At 38.4% G+C, this 25,429-nt stretch overlaps 1 protein-coding gene across 1 annotated transcript in view; it reads right to left on the bottom strand.

The window, feature by feature from the left end:
- Nucleotides 1-9,410: 9,410 nt before the first annotated feature.
- Nucleotides 9,411-25,429, bottom strand: part of LanA (laminin subunit alpha) — an 86,459-nt gene continuing 70,440 nt past the window's right edge. The window contains exons 80-95 of the mRNA XM_080163000.1: nucleotides 19,212-19,326; nucleotides 18,418-18,498; nucleotides 17,475-17,659; nucleotides 16,902-16,989; nucleotides 16,562-16,666; nucleotides 15,737-15,828; nucleotides 15,228-15,285; nucleotides 14,743-14,900; nucleotides 14,420-14,522; nucleotides 14,134-14,253; nucleotides 13,539-13,609; nucleotides 13,210-13,282; nucleotides 12,371-12,647; nucleotides 11,910-11,972; nucleotides 11,573-11,647; nucleotides 9,411-10,193 (exon numbers count right to left, since the gene is read on the bottom strand). Of these exons, the coding sequence (XP_080019126.1) occupies nucleotides 10,063-10,193; nucleotides 11,573-11,647; nucleotides 11,910-11,972; nucleotides 12,371-12,647; nucleotides 13,210-13,282; nucleotides 13,539-13,609; nucleotides 14,134-14,253; nucleotides 14,420-14,522; nucleotides 14,743-14,900; nucleotides 15,228-15,285; nucleotides 15,737-15,828; nucleotides 16,562-16,666; nucleotides 16,902-16,989; nucleotides 17,475-17,659; nucleotides 18,418-18,498; nucleotides 19,212-19,326 (1,795 nt within the window). The 3' untranslated portion in view covers nucleotides 9,411-10,062. The remainder of the gene's footprint in view (nucleotides 10,194-11,572; nucleotides 11,648-11,909; nucleotides 11,973-12,370; nucleotides 12,648-13,209; nucleotides 13,283-13,538; nucleotides 13,610-14,133; nucleotides 14,254-14,419; nucleotides 14,523-14,742; nucleotides 14,901-15,227; nucleotides 15,286-15,736; nucleotides 15,829-16,561; nucleotides 16,667-16,901; nucleotides 16,990-17,474; nucleotides 17,660-18,417; nucleotides 18,499-19,211; nucleotides 19,327-25,429) is intronic.

Below are 25,429 nucleotides of genomic sequence, written 5' to 3'. Positions count from 1 at the left end.
CAACGTTATTATAAAACTTTGGGGACTAGTGTAATAAACAGCCCATTGTACCCACCCTCCCTGATTTCTTAAGGATTATTTTTTGGAAAAAAATATTTTGCCACTAACTTTTCTGGCAGTTAAAAATAGCATTTTTTGTTCATCAAAGCAAATAATCATGCATATACACTGTTCCACCCTCAGATGTAAAAACTTTATTTTAGTGTTTGGCCAAATTGACTTAGCAATTGTATCTGTAAGTACATCTAATAACACCCTTTGCTATTTTTAAAATCCGAGAAAATTTTTTGGCAAGAAAATTGCAAAAGTTTGCAACCTTTTTTCGCACCACTACTTAAATCGAGTTTTAAAACTCATATAAAATCATTTTTACAAAAAATATCAATCATTACTTGAAATTAAGCCTGAAAGCAAAAAAATCTCATTACACGTGTTAATTTTCATGTTTTAGGTCTTTTTTGAGGAAAGTATCACTTCTCCTTTTTTGACAATAATATATTTTTTTGACAATTCAAAGTAAAATATAATAAAACTTAAACGATTTTTCTTAAATGATCAGTTGAAAATTTCATCAAACATGCAATTTAAGTGATGAAAATTTAATGAAATCATTTTTTGAATGTTACCAATTTTCTACATTTAAAACAAAATGTTAACCAAATTTAAAAACATTCTAATATGTAACTTTAAAAATCAATAACATTTTATAAAATGATGTTTTAAAAAATAAATCATTAAAAGGTATTAAAATGCATTTTAAGTTACTTAAAATTATAACGAGAACATCTTTTTACACTTTATTCTTTGTTATAGATATTAATTACGAGATCTTATTGATCATACATAAAGGAAAACATACACACATCCTGTAACTTGTTGATAGTTTTTAATGGGAGAATTTACGCGGGAATCTGTTGGACTATTTTATTGCGTAGCAAGGAGCAGAAACCTCGGGGGGATACACACACACCATAAAGAACAAAGGGGGGAGAGAATACCCCAGGGAGAGAGAGAAAGTGATATAGATAGATAACTTCTGAGGTGTGTTAAAAAGAGAGTGAGAGAGAGAAAGAGGAAAAAAGAGAGAGATAGAGAAAAAGAGAGAAAGAAAAAGAGAGAGAGATAAAGGACAAACCAATATATAGCCTCTCTTTTCATTTAACAAGAAGAAAAATATATATAAAGGGTGGGGAATGGATTATTGATCCATTTTTAAGGTGAAATTCAATTAAAAATAGGTCAAAGTAAATTCCAAATATAAAATAACCAAAATTTATTTACTGAAAGTCAAAGGAAAGTTTTGAATGCTATAAGATTCTTTGTTAGTTTTTAAGGAATTAAGATTTGAAAGATAAAAGTGAAGTTCTTTTTAGGGAATAAAATTGCGTAATATTGTGTCTACTACATGGGGAGGTGACCCCTAAAATGGTGGGTCTGGCTCTCTGACATATCTCAAATTTGGCGAACTTAAAATTTTGCAACGCATTGATAGAAACAAATAATTTCTACTTATATTTACATTCCATATTTAAATTTAATACAAATTATTAAAGAATTCAATTTTTATAGCATAGATTATAATTTTAAAAATTAGCGACGGTATCGCAGATTTCTTCGCAGGAAACTAAATAAAAATTTTAATCAATTCTAAGATGACTTTACAGTTTATTTTTAGTAGCGAATTTTATGTTTAACCTTTAACGGTTGGTCCCCTTTATTGACCTTAATAGGTCGAGGGTAGGAGAGGAGGGGGGGGGCGATATTGAACGTTCACTCTGTTATCTCTGTTTCTAATGTGCATGTCCCCTGTTTAATATTGAATTTCCGACAATAAGTGGATCAAAGTAATTTTTACTTTTTTATTGAACAACCTTGTTTTTAGGTCCTTTTTTACTTAGAAATTTCAAAAGGCTGTAATTTCTGTACTCTTAAAGCTAGAAGAAGATTTTTTCAGAAAGTGTTTACCTTTATGTATATATAATATTAGAAATCTTGAATATAAATTTCGGCGGCGGCAGCAGTACTTGGCAGTTTCCGGACGCTGCAGACAGAAGTCGGCAAGAAAACAGCGTTGGATTTTTATGAAATTTAAATATGTCATGTATACATGTTAGAACAGCTTAGGTTTAAAATTTGAAGTCTGTAAGTCAAAAATTGCGGTCACAAGAGCCTTTCAAAAAAAAAGTTCATGAATTCAAAGGGTTTGTTGTTTGATTGATATGTGGGGGGGGGGGGCGATCTGAAACTTTTGCGTAACCATGGAGTATAGGCCTTGTCTTCAGAGTGAGAGGATAGGTTTTTTGGGAAAAAAGTTTAGTTTTGGGGTGTATTTTCCTCATACAGTGTGTTTTTTTTATGAGAACTTTTTTGAAAGCCAATTTACTCCACTTATAGTTATCAGAATTTAATGATTAATGGCTTATTTTCTTCGTTTTTTAAGGGAAATTATGAAACAACCAAAAAAAATTACAGTTTTTGTTGAAAAAGTACAGTAAAGTTGAAAATTAAAAACTTAGGTGACCACTTCTAAAAATGGTTTTAGCGCATTTTTCTTATGCTCAAATCTTCTACCCTTTGCAAGAAAAAAATTGTATTTTCAGTAGTCGACTTTGGGGGGCCAGTACTTTCTCCCTGATTGAGATATGGCCTTCTAACTTTGACCTATTCTAGTACATGTCCCTAATAGTATCTGTATAAATTTATAGCTCTATATCTCAACTTTGAAGCGTTTTGCAGCCATTCTTGCAAAAGGTAGAATATTTGAACATAAGAAAAATGCTCTAAAACCATTTTTAGATGTTGACACCTAAGTTTTTAATTTTCAACTTTACTGAGCTGGATCTTTAAATTGTTTATAGGTGATTTAAACCGGGGCGATTCATTCAGCGCGCCATCAAATTATTAAATACCAATCTTTAAATAGAAATGGCATGGGCGATTCAGCGCGGTCAGTTGCGCCGAACCGGCGCAGCAATGCCACTCAACGAGTGGCATTGCCGCGCTAAATCTGGATGATTCATATTTAATAAATAAATATTTTTTTAAAATTAGTTTAATATTTTATTGCAAAACTATAGTGAAAACATTTTTATAGTTATTTTAAAAATAAATTATATATTTTTTTATATAAAACACCGTACTGACCCATTTTAAGTTATAAAATTGTACCGGCACGTATGGATATGTTATTGAGTGTCGCCAGCGATCTAGCAACACCGCGCCGAAAATCTTTTAAAAATCCCTGTTTTATAGGCGAGCTGTGGCTAACCACCAGCGCAGCTACGGTTCACCTCTGAATCGCCCCAATTCAGCGCACTATAAAAACGATTTAAAGATCCAGCTCTGTACTTTTTCAACATTTTTTGGTTGTTTCATAATTTCCCTTAAAAAGCGAAGAAAATAAGCCATTAATCATTAAATTCTGATAACTATAAGTGGGGTAAAATTGCTTTCAAAAAAGTTCTCATAAAAAAACACACTGTATTTAAAAATTTTTTGATAGGTCTCCAGGTTAAGGTGCTGCAGGCTGGAAGGTCACTTCTGGACAGGTATAAATGAAAAAAAAATTAGTTTGAAGAGTTAGAGATAAACTTATTAAACTAAATATGCATATTTTTGGATTTTATGAGCATATATGAAGAAAAAATAAAAATCAGCCTCTAGATTCAGGTCCTGCAGGCCTCCAGGTGGATCCTGGACAGGTAGAAATAAAAATTTTCACTTTTAAAGTTAAAGCATAACTTCTTTAACAAAAGTTGATACTTTATGGATAGTATTAACTAATTTGAAGAAAATTTTGAAATTGGGCTCCAGGTTCAAAATAAGTTATGCCCTAACTTTAAAAGTGAAAATTTTTATTTCTACCTGTCCAGGATACACCTGAAGGCCTGCAGTACCTGAACCTGGAGCCCAATTTGAAATTTTTCTTCAAATGAGGTAATACTATCCGTAAAGTAGCAACTTTTGTTAAATAAGTTATGCCCTAAATTTAAAAGTGAAAATTTTTAGATTTTACCTGTCCAGGATCCACCTGGAGGCCTGCAGTACCTGAACCTGGATCCCGATTTCAAATTTTTCCTCAAAAATGTTAATACTATCCATAAAGTAGCAACTTTTACTAAATAAGTTTTGTTCTAACTTCAAAAGTAAAAATTTTCAGTTTTTACCTGTCTAGAATTTATCTGGAGGCCTGCAGAACCTGAACCTGGATCCTGATTTCAAATTTTTCTTCAAATTAGTTCATACCATTAATAAAGTAGAAACTTTTGTAAAATAAGTTTTGTTCTAACTATAAAATTAAAAATTTTCAGTTTTTTTTGTTCTAACTATAAAATTAAAAATTTTCAGCTTTTACTTGTCCAGAATTCACCTGGAGATCTGCAGGACCTGAACGTGGAGGCTGATTTTTATTTTTTCTTTATATACGCTCATAACATCCCAAAAGATGCATATTTGGTTGAATAAGTTGATCTCTAACTCTTCAAACTATTTTTTTTCATTTATACCTTTCCAGAAGTGACCTTCCAGCCTGCAGCACCTGAACCTGGAGACATATAAAAAAAATTTAATAAAATATTAGGAAAATACACCCAAAACTAAACTTTTCCCCCAAATAACCTAACCTCTCACTCCTAAGACAAAGCCTATACTCCAAGTTTACACAAAAGTGTCAGATCCGCCCCCCCCCCCCCCCTTAAGTAATATATCTAATACAAAACAATAAGTATACTAGACATTAACCCTTAATAGTGAGGCCCCTTGCCGCACATTTGGAGGTAGGGCTCAACCCCCCCCCCCCCCTATTATCTCAGTGCATGTCCCCTGTTTGATAATGAATTTCCGACTAAAACTGAGCCTAAGTCAACTTTCGCTTTCTTCTCCATTTTATTTAACAACCTTTGTTTTTAAGTCCTTTTCTACTTAAAAATTTCAAAAGGCTGTAATTTTTTTTATCTTTGAAACAAGAAAAATAATTTTTTTCAGAAAATGTTTATATTTATGTAAAATTTATATTAGAAATCTCAAAACATAAATTTCGTCGGCCGCAGCTGTACTTGGCACCTGCCAGCCGCCGCAGTTGGCGGTCAGCGGGAGAACGGCGGCAGATCTTCATAAAATTTTAATACATTATGTAGACGTAGAAGAAAAGCGTAAGTTTAAAATTTGAAGGCTCTATGTCAAAAATTGCGGTCACAGGAGGGTTTTAAAGATTTCTGGAGACCTCGAGGATCAGGACCTGCAGGATCATACCTGGAGCCTGAAATTGACTTGAACACCTATATTTCATATAAATTAACCTATTTTAAAGTTAGTATGTTTTTCAACCTATTTTTTAAAAAATACACTATTCTAAGACATGAAGATATATTTCGATTTTAGCATTCATTTTCAATTCATTTTGTCTTAAAAAATATAGGTATGAGACATATTAGATAACAGCAAATATGATCAAAGATATTAAACATACATTTATATAGAACAATGTCACAAATTATTTTGAATCTTAGGTATGACGACTGAAAAAGTTTTAAAAAAAAGATTAAAACATTGGTTTTTTTAAATAGGAGGAGTAGGGAATAATTCTTGGCCTTGTTTGAGTTATGGGGCGGGGCATAGTTTTAACCAGGATAGCTAACTGTCCCATAATAATAAACTCACATACAGACGGACAGACCCTAATTATAGAAAAGCTTTGCTTTTAAAAAACTAATATTTATTCACTCACTAACAAAATAAAAATGTTGGCAGATAAACACATTTTTAAAGCAAATCTACTCTGTAACTCACTTTGTTTTTCTACCTGTTAATCAGTCATTCTGTTTGAAAAGCCATGAGGAAAATACAAAAAAATTAAAAATAAAAGCAGAAAAAATGTTACATAGACAAGCTGACAGACATTTCAAATTATAGATAAACTTCGCCAACAATTTCAAGATCCATATTTCAACTCCATTTATTCATGCAAACATAATTTACTTTCATACGAACACATTAAAACACATGCGACGCATGCAAATTAATTGATACTTTATCTGAAGTCGCTTGTAAGCATTCAAATAAAAGATACTAAGGAATAGAATATATTTACGTATATAAAATACATTAAAATACAGATTTTTATTTTTGTTTAAATTTTAATTATTGGTGGTGCATAAACCACCACTTTTTTGAACGCCCCCATAAAACGTTCCCATGTATAAATTGAAGAATTATTTCTCTTAAAGAAAGGGTATTAAGTACAAAGATAAATCGTTTTCTAGTAGCGAGGCTACTCTATTACTTCTAATATTACAGAAATTTTACATGAGTATTAAAGTAAATATTATAAGATTAGCACTAGTTTTTATAGTTAAGGCATTCGGAACCTTGTTTTCACTTATTATCCACGGAAAGATGTCTATAATATGATGTGGTAAATTACTCAGCTAAATTTATTTAGAATCTAAAATATTTTTATAAACAAGATACAAAATATATTTATATATCTTTTATTTAATGAAAAAAAAATAATTTCTTTTATTTCACGAAAAAAATATTTTCTACTTTACATCCCTTTTGTCCTTGTTAACACCGTACAAACTTTGTACAGCAGAGAAAGAGTGGGCAATGACAATAGTACCCAAAGTTTTAAAATAACGTTTTTTCATTAGTTGGCTTAACAATTTTGGGGATTGGGTCAATTTAAATTGGTTGCTTCATTAGGTTGATTGTTCACACTTTTCAACCACAAATTTTAATCTACTGAAGGGGTTATTCTAAGTATCATCATTGGGGTATATATTAATTTATCGGCCATTGTCTTATTATCTTTATCCCTTTAGATCCATTATACCCACTACTGTATACCCCTTCTAATTTAATTTGCTTTTGTGTATTGATGAAACAATATGCTGAAGTGATAGCATGCGGAAATGAACGCCCACCGTTGAATTGGTACTTTCCCCCCCAACTAATTTGTCTAACAACGCCTCCCACAATACAAAACTGTATAAAAAGTCGTAAGAAATTAAGACGGAAAAAACTCAAGATATCTGTCATGCACGTAATACGTGGACCCACCATTTTAGTAGTCACCCATGGGGAAATATAGAAAATGGTGTTTTGACAAAACCGTGCAATTTTACGGGGATCCAATGGGATAACACAATGGCCGATAAATTGGTGAACATCCCCAATTAGGTTATAAAAATACTTAACTTTTGTAAATAGATTACAATTAGTGGTTAAAACTTTTAGACACTCAACTTAATGAACAAACCAATCAAAATTCAATAAAAGGTCTCCAAAGTTGTTTGTTTAGTCAATGTATAATTATAAGATTTAAGGGGACATGTGTAATAAATAGCCCATTGTCCCCTCCCTCACTGACATTTTAAACAATATAAAAATAACCAAAGAGGGAGGGGATATTAGGATGTAATTTATGCTAGTACCCAATATTTTTGGAAGCACGATCTCTCATGCGTTGGCTTTAAATCTTTGAAAAAACTTTATAAATCTTGATTTGTTGGTTAAAACTAGCAGTTTTCAAACTTTTCAACGAACCCAAAGGGTTAAATTTGTTTATCATCATTGGGGATGTACATTAATATATCTTGTCCGTATCATGTCTTTCCTTTAAGATCCCTGCATATTGCTAATTACATATCGACTTTTAGTTGAAGATTTATTCCTTTTATTTTACAAAATTTTATTTTACAAAATTACATTTTTTAGATTTTTTTTATTTCTTAATCTTTCATAAATCTTATATAACTTTTCAATTTTTTTTGTATTTATTTATTTTTTTAAAGCCTTAAATTTTTTGGGAGGGGTTTGGGGGTGTCCCACCTCCAAAGAAAATAGCTTACAACCACCGCAAGACCAGTATCTACATCCCCTGAAGGGTAGAGCCCAATCGGTTCAGTAATTACCAAGATCTTAAGCTTCATACGGACGGACAAACATAATTCTACTTTGTATTATAGATAAAACACCTTATCATAGTAAAATTGATTTCTATAGATTTATTTAAACATAATGTCACTGATTAATTTAAACCTTGCAAATGCGAAGGAGCTATATGTTATTGGTAATAAATAATGATTTTAGAAATCGCCTTTGGTAGTTTTGACAGATAAATGCGTAAAATATTAGGGATCTTAAGGGATAGGACAATGAACAATGAATTGATGGACAAAATTATCCCCTTTGTAGATTAAAATTAATGGTGGAGAAGTTTGGACCAACCAATCTTGATTTAATAAAAGTACCCAAAGTTTTATGCAAACATATATGAGAATATGTTTATAAAACTTTGGATACCATAATAATCTATAGTCCAATATCCCCTCCCTTCCTGGTAAAATAATACATACTACAACTTTCTTTGTATATTTATTCCCCCTAATTATAATTTATGACGCCGATTTATTTTTAAAAGTCAAGCTTTTATATAGTTAGGGTCGTTCCCTGATAGCTTTTTCGTTAATATAGGCATGTTGGAATTGTTCTATCGATTTCAAACTTTGCATGGGGATTCCTATAGTAATTAGGTACGATTTAGAAAGTGTAGCAACTATATAATCATTTCCAGAATGTTTGTACGTCCATTTTAAACATGACGATTTTTAACTTTTTTTAACAACAAGTTTTTATATAATATAATCATCCGATTGATCTGATTTTTGGAATACTGATTCCTAGGACAACAAAGTACAATGTTAGAAGCGAAGCTTCTCTAGAATCAAGTCATATAAATGTAAATATGTCCTTAACAATTATCCTGTATTTACTCAGTTTTTCAACAAATTTACTTACTGTTTATTTCAACTTTTAAAAATTATGTTCTGATTATTTAGTTCTGACACTCTACTGTTTCAGAGCTTCACTTTTATGGATGTTGTCATTCTTGTTAAAAGAAAACCATGCTCTATAATTCCCTTTGTCTGTCCGAACGTAACGTTATGGGGAAATCTAGATTTTCTTAGTTGCTAATTAAGATAGATTGATGTTGTTTAAAATGAAATACAGTTTATAACTTACTTGGTCTGTCCGACTGTTATTCTTGCCGCATAAGACAAATATAAATGTTTATATAGGTTTCCATCTCTTTCTTTTTTTATGACCATTGAACATCTGCTCTATAACTTTCTTTGTCCGTTTGTCCGGTGTCTATACATAATTTTTTATGCTTCGCTACTTATGAATGTTGTCATCCTTGTTTTATAACTTTTTCTGACTCGATGGAATCGTTTTATGATTATAGACTTGCTAAGTTGTACCTAACTAGATCAGGAATATCATGTGTAGTTTGAAATCGATAGGACAATTCTAACATACTTAAATTAGCGGATCTGTACGTCACGTACGGACTTACATAAATGCCCTATTTATAGAAAAGCTTTGCTTCTAAACAATGAAAATTTTAATGGCAGTAAGATTTATTGATTAAAAACATATTTTATAAAAACAATTTGTATCAAAATATTTAAATTGTATAAAATGTAGAAAAGTATAAAAAACATTTATAAATGCCATTAAAAAGATTTTTTTATAATTCTGTTATGGGCTGAGATTCTTTTCATAAAATATTTTTATTAAAGTGAAAATTACCTCAAAATTTAGGCAAATTTGGAGAAAAATTTAAGGTTTCAAAATTGAATTTTGTAACCTAATATTTTTCGGGTTGCTGTAGAGTATTTTTTTATATTAAACTCAGGGATTTTAAGGGATAAGACAATGGACGATAAAATGTACATCTTTAATGGTGATAAAATATTAGATCAAAATTATTGGTTAAAAAGTTTTGACAAACCATTTGAAATTCAATAAAAGTAACCAAAAGTTTTGAACCAACTAATAAGATAATGCGTTTAAAAAACTTTCGGTACCAGTGTAATTTACAGTCCATTGTCATCTCCCTCCCTGTACTAAACTAGACTAAATAAGACTACAAGTTAGAAGTATAGGTCAATGTGAGATAAATTTATCATCTTCTAAATATATCCAAAAAAACAAAACTGTCTTAGAGCTAATTTTTTGTGGTTGAATTTATCTGCCATTGATCTAACTATGCAAGATTTAAATGGTAGGACAAACATGAGAGTGAATATCTCCATAGAGCATATTATCCTCTATAGTCAGGGGTTGTCCCTCTATAATTACATCTCTCATACAACCCATAAACGGCACGTATTGGTCCTCGCTCAATCCTAAAATAATCAAGATTAGTTTTTATGAAAACTTTTGCCTTTTTGAAAAATCTATTATCTAATATTCGCATACAGTAACAGTAACAAGCCCTTATCACTCCACAGGGGGGAGCATAGGCCGCTGACAATTCGTCAGTGTTTCTGTAACAATGTGGCTTATGGATATGGGATAGGGTTGTCAGCCCTAAGCCCTATGATTGCGGTGTAAAGCGTCCATTTGCCATCAGACAACCAACCCTTTGATTGCACGACCTTTGTCTGAGAAGTCCTAACTGTGCATGGTAGTGAGTTGCGCCTGTTTTGGGCCAAGGCATTCCCCCTACTCTAACTATTTATGTCGCGCACCTGACATAGCAGCAGTAGGAACCATTTTTAACGTCTTTAGTTATGACGCGGTGTCGGACCGAGATTCGAACCTATCACCTTCCCGACGACGAGCGGATGCGCTACGTGTTGAGCCACGGTCGCATACATCCTGTTAATTGGGCATATAGGCATCCAATTACTATACTACATGGTATTAAGCTAAAAAATGTAATGTTAATTTAAAAAAACATCATGAAAAATGGGCAAGATACGCAAAATTTAATATACACAGACATACATGAAACCTACTACTTTGAAAATTGGCTAAGATATACATATATAGTTTTGAAATGTGTTAAATACAGACAAAATTTTTTGGAGACTATTGTTTTAGAGGTCCTAAGGGCCAAAAAAATGTCTGTCTGTCTATCTATCTGTCTGTCTGTAAATCTGTTTGTCTGTCTGTCTGTATATCTGCCAGTCTGTATGTCTGTCTAACTATATATCTGTCTGTATTTCTGTACGCTGTGGGTAAGGATGTCCACCAAGGGGGGAAGGATTATTTGTACCTGTATGTATGTATGTCTATTTGTTTGCCTGTCTTTCTATTTATATGTCTGTTTGTCTGTCTATATTTCTGTCTGTCTGTCTGTATTACCTATACGCTGTGGATAAGGATGTCCACCCAGGAAGAGAGTATTATTAGTATCTGTATGCATGTATGTCTGTCTGTCTGTCTGTATGTCTGTATGTCTATCTGTATGTTTGTTTGTCTGTCTGTCTGTACTAACCTATACGCTGTGGATAAGGATGTCCACCCAGGAAGAGAGGATTATTAGTATCTGTATGTATGTATGTCTGTCTGTCTGTTTGTATATCTGTTTTTCTGTCTGTCTGTCTGTTTATCTGCCAGTCAGTATGTCTGTCTGTCTATCTATCTGTCTGTATTACCTATACGCTGTGGGTAAGGATGTCATTGTCCACACAGGAAAGGAGTATTATTTGTATCTGTATGTATGTCAGTCTGTCTGTCTTTTGGTCTGTCTATCTGTCTGCCTGTCTGTCTGTATTACCTATACGCTGTGGATAAGGATGTCCACCCAGGAAGAGAGGATTATTTGTATCTGTAGAGCTAACACCAGGTACACCTAAAAATATATTTATTGGTGGAGATGTTTGGACACTACTCGTTTCAAACCAAGAATTAAGATTTAATAATTAGCCCCTAAGGTTAAAGTTAACAAATGAGAAACATGTTTATATATATACTTTGTGATCTATCTATCTATCTATGTGTGTGGACTCTATCTATCTATCTGTATCTACCTATTCCTGGTTGAGCAAATATCTTGTTGACGCTCAGAGTGACAACATTCTTCATTTTATATCTATCTATCTATCTGTATCTACCTATTCCTGGTTGAGCAAATATCTTGTTAACACTCAGAGTGACAACATTCTTCATTTTCACAGCTAAAAAAAGAAACAAGAACAATTATTTTCAAAAGTAAAATGGATTCAATAAGATTGCAAGAATGAGAGTTCTAAAATTTTATGATGATATACAAAATTACCCCTTCTGTAGATTAAAATTATTGGTTAAAAATTTAATTTCTATAAAAATACTCAAACGTTTTGAGCCAACTAATAAGATAAAGGGGTTATAAATCTTTGGGTACGGCGTATTTTACTGTCTAATATCCTCTCTCTTCCTAGGGTTTCTGTAGTCGGACAAACGAACATTAACACTTATAGAATGTCGTCCTAGGAATCAGTATGTCAAATCAAGATCATATTATATTTTTTGAGATTTGTGTCAAAAATTAACATCTTTAAAAAGGACATGCAAAGTTTGAAACTGAAAAACTTACCATGAATTTCATGCCACTCCCCGTTACAGAACTGATACTGTTCCGACGGCTTGAAGGTCGCCGTAATTGGGCCGCGACCGTTGTCCACCATGAACTGGATGGCGCCGTCCACCATCTGCAGGATGGCCATGTCCCGGCGGCCCCTGACGGCCAGCAGCAGGCCGGTCAGGTTGCGCGGCTTGATCATCATGCTCACGTCGAAGTCGATACCAACGCGGAACCGGCGGAAGGCCTTGATCCTGCCACCCTCGGGCCCGAAGAAGTATCCGGGCTCAACCTAAAAAGAAAGGTAAAATCAAGGATCTTAAGGGATAAGACAATGGACGATAAATTGATATTCCTCCCAAATAAGTATTAACAAAATATCGCATGCTTTGGATTTAAATTATTGGTTAAAATTGTTAGACACTACTAGTTTAGAACCTACAAATCACAATTAAATAAAAGTACCATAAGTTTTTGAGCACTAAATTACGAAAAGGTGGTTATAAAACATTGGGTACAAGTGTAATTTGCAGTGAAATGTCCCCTCCTTCTGTGAGGTAAATTTAAAGATTTATTTGCCCTATCCTTTTATAAAACCCAATTTATTCAATTTCGCTAAAAAAGATTAAGGAGGGGGGGGGGGGGGGTCATGTTAATATCTCGTAATCCTACCTTATCTGAACAGGGAATAACAAAGCTCTTGTGCTGCCATCTGCCCAAAGATATGAGGGGGACATGTTAATATCTCGTAATCCTACCTTATCTGAGCATGGAATAACAAAGCTATTGTGCTGCAATCTACCCAAAGATATGGGAGGGGGGGGGGGGGTCATGTTAATATCTCGTAATCCTACCTTATCTGAGCAGGGAATAACAAAGCTATTGTGCTGCCATCTGCCCAAAGGACGCATCTTTCTCTTATTGTTCCTAAAAAATTAGGGTAAAAGTCTAAAATTGATGTACATATATCCCTAATAATGATTAAAATTATTTGTGGAAAAGTTTAGACTCCAAAAATATCCTGACTATTTAGTTGAAATTGTCTTATTTCCTATTACTAGTACAAAAAATATATTTACTATTTTAAAAACTAGAATCTTTAAGCTTTCCAACATGATTAGAAAATTTCTAAAGCAAAGCTTTATAACATTATGTATGTACGTTAGTTAGTTACTCTGCTTACCTTGTAATTTCTACTCTGACTTTACGCATACATCCAATAAAACCAGGTATAGTACGGAAACTGTTGAACTCCTAATTTTTCAAGGATACTTAAATATTATTCATAAAATTTTCTTTATCCTTTTAATGAATGTAATATATACGTGGATATTACGACAGGGGATAAATTGTCGTCAATTTAGTTTGTTTACATGGACATCATTTATTGGCCGGTTCGTACATCCAGTAGGAAGGAGGGTATGGGGTAAAGGGAGTGGATGGAGGGGATCGTCATTTTAGACCACTACAAGTTTCACTTAAATAGAGTATGATAATCTGGTGTAAGATCCGGCCAAGTAATAAGAAATCCATTAGCCCATTATTTAAAGAAGTAATTTTTTTTCTTCTGAAGCTTAAGATTTCATTAACTACTAAACCGATTGAGTTCTCCATTTTAGGTAAGCTACACATGGTTGGGAATGGTTTTAGACTATTTCAGTTTCAGATTTAAGTCTTGGGAAGGTTTAGACTATTTATGAAGAAAGATTTAAAATAAAAGAATTTTCAAATCTTTAAAAAAATTAACAAAAACGCGGAAAAATATTAAGCATCCGTGCCAGTTTGCGCTTGACATCGATGTCCTCTGCAAGGGCGTCGTTCAATCCTCCCAGGTACAGGTTGGGGGACACCTCCATAATCTTAGTCGAGCTGAATGAGAATTGCCCAAGATCAGGAACCTAAAAATGTACAATGGATGATGAATTGATATGCATACAATACATCCCCAATTATATTCAACTTAATAACCCCCCTTCTGTAGATTATTAATTGAAAAGTATGGACTGTGCAACCAAGGTTTAATAAAATGGTTCCCAAAGTTTTTTTAAAGCCAACAAGACATACCTTAACCTCTCTGCTGTCAAACACAAGTTTTCCCTCGTTGCCATTCCTACTGATATCCACTGTATGCCATTGTCCATCATTCACTTTGAAATCTGTCTCCAACCTAGGATAGATAGATAGATAGATGGAGAGATAGATGGATGGATAGATAGGTGAATAGTTAGATAGATGGACAGAAATTTAGATAAATAGATAATTCTTTAATGGTTCAGAACCACAGACAGACATACAGAGACAGACAGACAGACAGACAGACAGATAGATAGATGGATAGTTAATTAGATAGATAGATGGATAGATAGTTAGATAGATAGATAGTTTACCTGGAAGGGCCAGAACCGCAGTCAAAGCTAAACACCAGCTTGCCATCCTTGATGAAGAGTGCGAAGAAGTCCGACCTCAGCTCGTCCTTCATGAACAGGAGCAGCCCGTTGTCATGGGTCGTCTTGAACTCCATGTCAAATCTTGTCTTGTCTTTCACCTAGACATATGTATAGATAGATGTTTCTTCACACAGAAAAACGCCTAGACAGAAGTATATATGGATATGACAAAGTTGTCTTAATCTTCATTTTCATAGATGGATAGATAGATTGAATAATTCTTCTAACTTAAAAAGTAATTTAGAGCAACCTAAATTTTTTGTTTTTGTAGCCATATTATAATCAATCCCATTCAACTGTCCATAGCTGTCTTGCTATATGAATAATGAACTGTGCCCTTTTTGTATCAAACTATGTACACTTTTAAACCAATATTGTGGTCGAATTGTTCCTGTGCAAATAGGTTTCTGGAGGTATAATTTTACCTGTTCTGGTAGTTTCTTCTTAACATATTCTATGTAGCTGTTACTCTTCATACCAAATCTTAACAGAGAATATAAATATTTTTTTCATATTTAAAAAAAAACCAGCAGGCCCAAACCCTCATATTTTTAAATAAATGAAAATAAGGAGTAGTTTTATGTTCTTGTGTTTAACTTAAGGACAGGTTAGCTTAAGTTTTATTGGGTAAAAATTAAAATAAAACAATAGAGGGGGAGGGGGTTAAATAACTTTATGTCCCCACCCCGTGGACCCTTGCAGACTTTTTATTGAGTCTTTGAAAATCAGCCAATATCATCGTAAATATTAACACAACCAAGTCGCTACAAAAGAGCAGAAGAAAATTTATTAGCAGACGAAAAAAGTCCTCAAGACTGGGGCCAGGTATTTATCCAGGTTATACATCTATACTTGTTGCATTTATTGGGTCAGTGCTCGACATGCACTTTAAGGGAGAGTACCCATATTATCCATATGTTTAAATAAAGTTTACCTGAAACCAGACTCTGATGAAAGATCGCCGTCATAGGCGGGAGTTGTGGGCAGCTTGCAGTTTCCAAACACGGTGGGGGATTCATCACGGTCCTAGATAGATAGATTGATGTTATAGATAGATAAATTAATGCTACAAATAGATAGATCGATTGATGTTACAGATAGATAGATACATTGATGCTATAGTTAGATAGATTAATTAGATTATAGATAGATTATCAAGTATCTTAAATGATAAGACAATGGACACTGAGTTGATGTGAAACCCAAATTATAATAAACAAAATTAGCCTTTCTGTATAACAAAATTATTGAAGGAAAAAAAAGGGGGGGGGGAGGGAGTTTAATGCAACCATCTCGTAATCAATGCGCAAATTGCACTTGCTTGTGACTTTTTTGGGAGAAAATAGCCGAAAAAATGCAAAACATTTGAGCCGCAAGCCGTTGGCCGTTACTTTTCCAACTTTTATTTAATTTAGGCAAATAGACCTACCAAGGATTACAGATGCCAAGTTTCATAACGAAATTCGGATTCTAAGTGCCATTTGAGCATTGATTACAAGATGGTTGCATTAACCCACCCCAATCGCCTTTTTAAAAACTGCTAGTTATTACTCTCCAATTAAGATAAATTAACAAAAAATTTTTAGCCAACTGATAAGATATCGTGGTTATGAATCTTTGTCTAAGTAAATGTAATTTACAGTTCCCCACTTCACCCTAAATAAATGAAAATATAGGTAAATAAAAGGGTTAGCAAAATAGATACCTAATTTAAAAGATAGATTTAAGACGAGTAAAAAATGGATAGATAAATAGATACCTTAGACAGAAGATCACGAGGATCAAATTCCTCAACTGCTTGGTCTTCTTCATCAAGTTTCTCTTGAGCAGCTGTCTGGTCAACAGGCTCTATGGTCACTATGTCCTTAAGTAAGGATCAGTAAATATCCCAGGGTTCAAAGACCAGCAGGGATTAGAATCAATTCATGTCCATTAAGTTAGGTAAGGTTCAGCTATCATATGATACAGGGTTTGAGAAGGTATAATCAATTTCTTTAAGAAACAAAATATTTAGATAAAATGGATAGGTAGATAGACAAATAGATTAACAGACAGAAAGACAGACAGAAAGATAGATAGATAGATGATAGATATAATACCTTAGATCCACACTCTCCAAGACTGGCTCCAGCTATGGCCTCAGCACTCTGGAAATCCTGGTAGGTGTTCACCACAATAGCGTCTCTGTGCAAACAAGTTTAGTAAAAATCATCATTAAACCAATTAATATCCGCTAGATTAGATTTGGTTCTTAGTCAAACTGAAAAATCATGTTTAGCATCGTCTTACTGACAATTCTCCACTATTGGCCAATAAAACTAGTTTTAATCTTATAATTATTCATTTAAATATCCGCAGAAAGCTGGTGATAACTATTAAAGGTTATATTTTTCAGTTTTAAAAATGCAAAATCAAATGCTTTGCTCAGATCAAAGTTTTTGAACGACAAAAGTTTTAAGTATAGTTATTAACGCAATTCTAATAGCAAAATTATTTAATTAACCCCCCCTCCCTAATTTTAAGAAAAAAATTGAAAATAAACTTTTTGAAACTAAAAAAAGGAGGGGGGGGGGGGCGGGGGGGTTCTGTGCTCTACAAGCAATTTTAGGGAAAATAAAGCATTATAAGAAAAATATCTTTAGGTTCTAATTTTGTTTTTACAAACTTTCCTGATACAGCCAATGAATGGACCCTCGTGGGCGGCAACTCCAGCCCTCAGGGGTGTCAGACGGTCAGGTAGGCCTCCGAAATATACGGAATATCTGGTACCCGCGTTCACCAGAGGAATGTTGGTGACGTCATGGGGGGCGACCACATAATAGTCGTCGATTTGCAGCACAATTTTCAGTTCAGGTTCCTAGAGCATTGATTTGTAATTATATCATTTAGAAAGAAATAACAAGGATGACATCATCCCTACAAACAAAGCTTACTATTTAGACGGTCAGACAAGCGAACAGTAAACTATATGAGGTGAAAACGCATTTAATATTTAACATTGTTGAAGTCTGAATGATAATTCATTATATATCTATACAAATTTTACTTAAAGGATATATGTAACATTTTAATACTCTATTCTAGAGATGAATCGCTTACAAAATTATGTCTAATCGTTCAAGGAATCAATATTCCATAATATAAAGAGAATAAAATATAATAAAAAAAGCTAAAATCAATTTGTTTTAAATACAGACTACTTATAGTGATTATAGAGTTGCTACGTTTTCTAAATTGTAACTAGCTGTTACAGGATTCATTATACTAAGTTATAAGTATCACATCGGTAGGACAATTCTATCATGCCTAAATTAACAAACAAAAAAAGATATCCGTTACGTATGTTTGGACGGACGGACACCTCAAAATAAAAAAAAACTTTACTTAGAACTAATAACAATGGATATAGGATCTTAATAAAGTGAAACTTGCAGCGGGCTAAAATAAAGATTTTCCTTTTCCACCCCATATACCCCATTCCCTCCCCCAATACTGTATGAACGAACTGACCATTAAACGAGTTACATGTTAGCAAGATGAATTGATGTCAATTATTACCCTGTCATAATATCCACGTATATTGTATATCCATATACTAACAATTTAATTACTAACCTTTTGAATGCTAGCAGTAACAATATGCCATTTGTTATCGTTGAACACGTTCGGGTTATTCTTCATGTCGAGGGTCACAACCTAAAAATACAAAAATCTAATTTTAGCAGGTATTGTTTCTAAATCCATCTATAATACAAAGTAGAATGATGTCTGTCCGTCCGTCTGAAGCTTAAGATCTTGGTAACCACTGCACCGATTGGATTCTACTCTTCAGGGAATATACCTACTGGTCCTGTGATGGTTTTATGCTATTTTCTTTGAGGGTGGGACACCTACAACCCCCCAAAAAACAAAAAAATCCCCCCCATTTTTTTCCTAAAAATTTCTAAATCGAAGTGGGGGCAACTCTAATTTTAAAAAAAATATTTTTTATTTCTTTTTTAATTACCTTTTGGGGCAAAGCCCCTAGAGAATAGGGGCGAAGCCGCTAGTATATACATACATATTAGTATTACCTAAGGTTTTTACCTACAGTCTAAGCTTTGAATAGCTATTGAACCGATTTAGTTCTCCATTTTATGAAAACTTCAAATAAGTCCAAATACTTCCCTCCGTCCCCTAAATGCTATTGGTGCAGCCGATAGTAAATATATAAAGCTTATTCGTTGGATCAAAAACTGTGGGTTGAATTTTGATTGGTTGCTTTCAAACTAATAGTGTTAAAACTTTTCAATCAATAATTTTGATCTACAGAATTTTATTCATCTTAAATGGGGATGTATATCTTTGTAGGACAGACTGACATCTTAAATTATAAAGTAGCTTTGATACTTGAAAAAAAAACACAATACCTCATTGTCGGGGTGGGCGTAGAGGTGGAGGGCGCCCTCCCTCATAGATAGGGAGACATAGAACTGAGAGGTTGAGTCTACCATGTAGAATAACATTCCCTGCGGGGAGCTTGTCCTAAATATAGATAGATAGCGAGATAGATAGATAGATAGACAGATAGATAAGAAGGGGATGTTGAGTCTACCATGTAGAATAACATTCCCTGCGTGGAGCTTGTGTGGTATTCGGCAACCGTGAGCCATGCCTATGGCACCCCTGACCGGGGTTCGGGGAAGGGCCGCAGGCCCTCCCCCGAGTCCTGGGGAAGGGGTCTGCCGACCCCCTCCCTATACCTAAAATTAATGATTGAATCTGACAAGCTTTATTATGGTTAAGCTGCATTGTTAATTCCCCCCACCCTTTCCAGGGATGGGGGATCATTATTGCCCAAACTGACTATTGTATGTGTATATAATGCTTTTTATGTTATGATTATTTATTCCTATCTGTGTAGCTATTGTTTGTTGTATATAACTTTAGTAACTCTTAGACCTTCAATAAAGGAACAACTGAATAGATGCTGTTTGTTATTTAGTGATTGTTAGAGAAGCGTAGCTTCTCTATAGTAAGGTGTCCACGTCTGTCACACTGCCGTAGTCTTTTCGAACTCTGGTGTCTGCCATTTATCCTAGGCGGATACCACAACTTGGTGACAGCTGTGTGAGATTACGGCAAACCACAAGTGTAGAGCAGACGCGCAACTGAGGCTAAGGTACTCCCAGCAGTGAAACTGGCAAAACTGACACAAGCAACCTGAATTACCCACCCTGGATAGCAAGGTCTAACTCTGCATCCGGCAGTTGTGGAAGTGAAACAGCGAAACTTGACGGAGAACCGCGAGAAGCGCCGACATCTAACGGAGAATTGAGCGCTCAAAGGGCTGAAACAGGCCTGCGGACTGGCTGAAACAGGCCAAATAAGTGCAAACGGCTGAAAATAGGCCAACATTTACTGCAAGAGATAGCAGGATCCGAACCAGCGGTGCTAGCAGGACGGGACATTCCCTGCCGCCATCAGCCGGATTCGGATATACGGCGCTAGCAGGACGGGACATTCCCTGCCGCCGATAGGCTGAAACACGCCACATAGCTGCGAGCTGCGAGCCAACATACGAGTGTAGTGTACCAAAGCAGAGAAAACTACGTCAACTCCAAGTATCCTGAGAGGCTACAGCGCAGCCACCCATCTAGAAAAGCAGATATTATATCACATTGCAGGGATTACCACCCTAGTGTGATGGTTAAACAATAGATTTATGAGCAAGGATTGGCAAACAATCTGTTGTGTATTGTGATAAAACTAAAAATAGAACAGGCTTGGATTTGTTGTGTATTGTGATAACAACTAAAAATAGAACAGGCTTGGTAAGCAAATCTGTTATGTATTGTGATAAGGCCAAAAATAGAATCTAGATGTAATATAACAATGCCTTGATAAACAATCTAACCACCCAAGCCTCCAGCACAACAAAATACACCCCTTATTCCAGAGGAAAGGGAGGGGCCCACTCTCCATTGAAGACAATACAATCAAGGTGACATAACAATAAAGCCTAGGATTAAGGAGAAAGGGCACCATTACCTCATCACACAGTTACCTCAAACCCACAGCACTCCCCCCTTCCTCACAGGGGGAACGGACGGATTTACCCCGTCCCCTCACGCGCTTCCCCCCTCCTACCCACACTTGACTAAGTCCGCCCACGGTGTGGAGCTAGCGACCGGGAAAACAGAGCGCCATTTACGGGTCGCACAACGGAGTTCGGGAAATATCATAAAATTCAATGGACAAAGCGGACCAATGAGAGAGCGAGTTGAGGGATAAGTGCGCGTTTTACCTGTGTGCGCGGATTTGACGGTGCGTAAGCACGCTGCAAGGAAAGGAGATTTCACGCACACACACACACACAGGAGCGGAGCTACTCCATAGCATCTAACAGAGGTATTTTTAGAAAATAAAGCATTACAAGCTTCTCCCTCCTATCTATAGTGTGATAAAGGAAAACCCAATCAGTTCCTGACAGCAGTTCAGACCCTCAACAACTATCTACCCCTACCAGCCTACTCTACACCCTCAGAATAAAACTAGTGATAAGTACAGCTAAGTTATATCTTTGTAACTAAACTACCAACCTAGTGATAAAACAGTGTTGGCTGTTAGGCTAGAAAGCCTCAAGTGACAAACCATTTATAATATTGCCTTATAACTTTGTGTCCCGCCGTTGAACCGTTGACCCGATGGAGCAGCCGCAAGCGCCGGGAGGCGACCAAGCCCAAGGATGGCTCCAGGATGACCCCCAGCCGGCTCCAGCCGAGTACCGCAAGCTGATGCTGAGTAACCTGTCGGAGTATAGAGGACCGCCCAAGCAATCCTGGAGTTCCCACATCCGCAGACTCGAGATGTCATGGGCGGCTTACCGCGTGCCGCCCCATGACACCCTCAACCGCCGCAACGCCCTTTTACTGTCACTGGTAGGGCAAGCGGCGGAAATGGCTTCTCATCTGTTTGGCGTGGCAGGCCAAGCCTTGACATACGAACAAGTCAAGGCCGAGTGTGAAATGTTATTTCGTCCCGCCTTTGAATCCCAGACTTTGAAGCAAGCCTTCAGGGATTACAGGCAACACTCGACAGAACCTATACAAGCATACATATCCACAAAGTGTGCCTTGTATAGGGACGCCTACAGCCATGAGGATCTCGAATTATTAGTCGATGAATTAAATCGTGGCATTCGTAACGCTAATGTGAAACGTGAAATGATGAGTCATGAGATCGCCTCTGTACCTGAGTACACGAGGCGAGCCATGTTCACCGTCACAATGATTACCAAGCAGCTGAAGGAGGGTGTGTGCCTAGTGGACGCCACCGACGGGCTCACGGGATCAGCCAGCATCCAGTTGCCCACTTACGACGAGTCGGAGCCAATGGAGATTGGCGCCTTGGCTCCGGGTCTCCACCAGATGGGGAAGGTCGCTCCAGATGACAAGATTCCAGGCCGCTGTTTCCGCTGCCAAGGGAAAGGCCACTGAGCTCGAGACTGCCCGAGGCCTATGGAAGTCAGCCTAGAGGAGAGACGCACCCAGCCACGCCGTGACCGTCCTGCCAAGTGCGAGCGTTGCCACTATGCCGGCCATACGGCGGCCGAGTGCAGAGCCGACTGGGACCAGGTAGCCAGCCGTAGGCGCACCGCAGACAAGGGTGCTCACCCAGGAAAGCCCAACAGAGTAGCCCACATGGAAGGGAGCGCGCCCCCAGCACCACCGCAGCAAGCAGCCGCCCCCAACGCAGCGGGCCGAGCCGACGGAATGCCGCAGTTTGGGACCGTTCCAGCCAGGATCAACGTACTGGGAGGCGCGGCTGAACCCAACCGGGTTGGCCTGGGCTTCAGTCTCAACCACCTGGGGCCGGAGTTTGTGCAACCCAACAACATCGCCGAGCCAGAAGTTCTGAGGCCCCAGCCTTTTAGCCTAAACATGATGGAGCCTGCTCGACCGAGCCTACCCAGCAAGAGTGGAGGGGCGCTACCCAGCGTCACTGAGACGGCGTACGGGGAGGCCCTGACGGCCGTTGAACGAGAGAGGCAGGAGGCGCTAGCCAGCGCATCAGAGTCGATGTATGGGGCGCCACCCGGCGCCGCCACCTGCGATGACTGGGGGGTGCTATCCAGCGCCTCCAACCTGGTGCCTGGGGCGACAACCGTCGCCGCCACCGAGATACCTGGATCCTGGAACGAGCCAGCCTCCAACCTGGTGCCTGGGGCGACAACCGTCGCCGCCACCGAGATACCTGGATCCTGGAACGAGCCAGCAGTCCCAGAGGAAGGGGTGACACCCGTCACCCCCAGCCAGCCAGCGCCACCAGCCTGTAGGGAGAGCCCAACTATACACCATCCAGCGCCCCCTGCCAGCCGAAGGAACCCAGCTGCCCAGCACTTCCAGTCGAGCCAGGATAAGTTAAATTTAACAAATGTGTTGTATCCAAACTATTGTAAAACCCCAACCTTGCCTGTGCCCCCTGCACCAGAGGCTGGGGAGATTGAAATTTGGGGATATAAGGACTTGCCTGTGCCACATGCACCTGAGTTCCTAGGGCAGGGGAGGGACGTGAGTCAGGGCGAGCCTGTGCCACATGCACTTCAGCCCCATGCCACTGGGCATGCCATGGACAAGGGAAGGGACCCCTTGGGGCTAGGGGAGCCGACACCCAGGCAAGCGCCAGTCGCCTGCCAGTCTGTCATTGGGGAGGGTATCGGGGTGCCCCGGACACACAAAGATAACGCTCAATGGAAATTTGTATCTAGCCAGGAGCAGCCCAGCCGTGTCCAGCCCCGAGAAGCAGCCGTGACCCGAGCCGAAGATCCCCAGCCGCATGCGCGAGGTAGATGGCTGTCTGGTAGCTTCTCACACTGGTGGATGGTCCTGTGGGGACTACTGCTGGCAGCCGTGTGGCCTACAACCAGCTACGTCCTGGTGGGGTGGGACTGCGCCAACCCCACCCACGTCACAGCCTACAATAAAGAAAAGATGTGTAGCACGGAACCGCTACACCAGGAGGTGCCCCTGGGCAATGAAGTACACGTCCTGCAACAAGTCAAGATTAGGGAAACAACAGGATACAGTTGTCAGCTCACTGTGTCCCAGTGGACATTCAGGTGTGGGGTATGGGGTCACCTCAAGGTGACCTCGGTCCCCACCCTCATGAGGCCAACCAAGATCGATCCAGAAACGTGCCGAGACCTGGCCAGGAACCGAGTCTACACGCTGCCAGGCAAGACCCAGCCACTGACGTTCCAGCTGAACCATCCCCTGTTCTTCACCCTCGATATGGTGGGCGCCCTCGTCAACAGCCCCGAGGGGGTGGGTTGTGAAGGGGAGGACGTCCACTTCGAGGGCCAGCTGTACCGCAATGAATTAGTGCTCCAGGAAATGGCTGCTGGTCAAGGAAGAGACCTACGTAGTAGATGATGGACGGGTGGAGTCCCAATCTGACCACCTGGCCTTAGAATGTCCCCATTCTGAGCTGTCTTGCATCACTGGGGAAGCAACCTACGTGTGGGACCACCTGGGGAGAGATTGCCCCTTGAGGCTGATCCGCAGCCTCCAGCCTAGCCTAGTGATGGATGCGTTCCTGGTTGACCATCAAGCCCAGTTTTTCATCAACATGACCAACCCCACCTCAATAGTGAACTGCGACTTTGAGGCCCATGCCACCAACCACCCAGCATTGTTCGTGGCAGCTGACCCGGCCGCGGCAGCGCTGCCCAGAGTATCGGCCAGGGATGTGGATGTCCCCCTGCAGGCCCAGATACATGCAGGCTACATTGGATTCACCCTGGAGACACGCATGAAAAGCACAGCGGCAGAAGAAGTAGCGGCCAACTGCTGGAAGCTCCAGCAACTAGACCCGGCCCACCCGGTGCGTGTCCAGGGGAGCACGTTCTCTGTACTGAGGGGAGATGTCCTGCTCCAGCTTACCTGCCAACGCAACAAATACGTTGTCCGTGAAAGCAAGGAATGTTGGGACAAAGTACCAGTGGAACCCACAGGATTTGTAGACGCCGTGACACGGGTGTATAGCGGCCACGCCACCAAGATTCCCTGCTCCTCCACCTACCCCCTGACTGTGCACGCGGAGGAAGGCTGGATAGAACTAACCCCCGCACCTAAGAAGAGGCCACCCCCGCTGGATACGCCCAAGCAACTGCTGACAGAACCCTTGGATGACTTTAGTTCAGGAGGCTTGTATTCACAGGCTGAGTTGAACGACTGGCAGCAGCTGCTAGCATTCCCAGCGTATAAAAGCGCCATGCTGACCGGCCTGTCCTATGGCTCGTGCGTTCAGCAAGGTAGCTGTTCGGCCGCTGGAGACCATGGGATCGTGTCCTACAATATCGACCGCCTGGCAGAGGAAGGAGAGGCCGCCCTGGATGTCTGGGCTGGGTTCAGACAAGCTATTCACGAGTGGGGAGATGGCGCAGCCATACTGTGCTTACTGTTGTTGATCCTCAAACTGCTGGGGGATCTGACCATTATTTCCCTGGCAGCCGCACAAGGAGGTGTACGGGCCGCCATGAATGCGATGTCACAAGTGTTCCTGTACCATCCAACCTTGTACAGGAAGGCCTTGGCCAGAGCCCGGCTCACCCATGCCAAGTCCCGGGACTTTTCAGTAGACTGGG

This window comes from Acartia tonsa, chromosome 6, assembly GCF_053477335.1.
Source record: "Acartia tonsa isolate MP-2025a chromosome 6, ASM5347733v1, whole genome shotgun sequence".
NCBI classification, from domain to species: domain Eukaryota; kingdom Metazoa; phylum Arthropoda; class Copepoda; order Calanoida; family Acartiidae; genus Acartia; species Acartia tonsa.
Note: the sequence above shows the minus strand (reverse complement) of the source record. Positions and strands in the feature narration are given on the sequence as shown.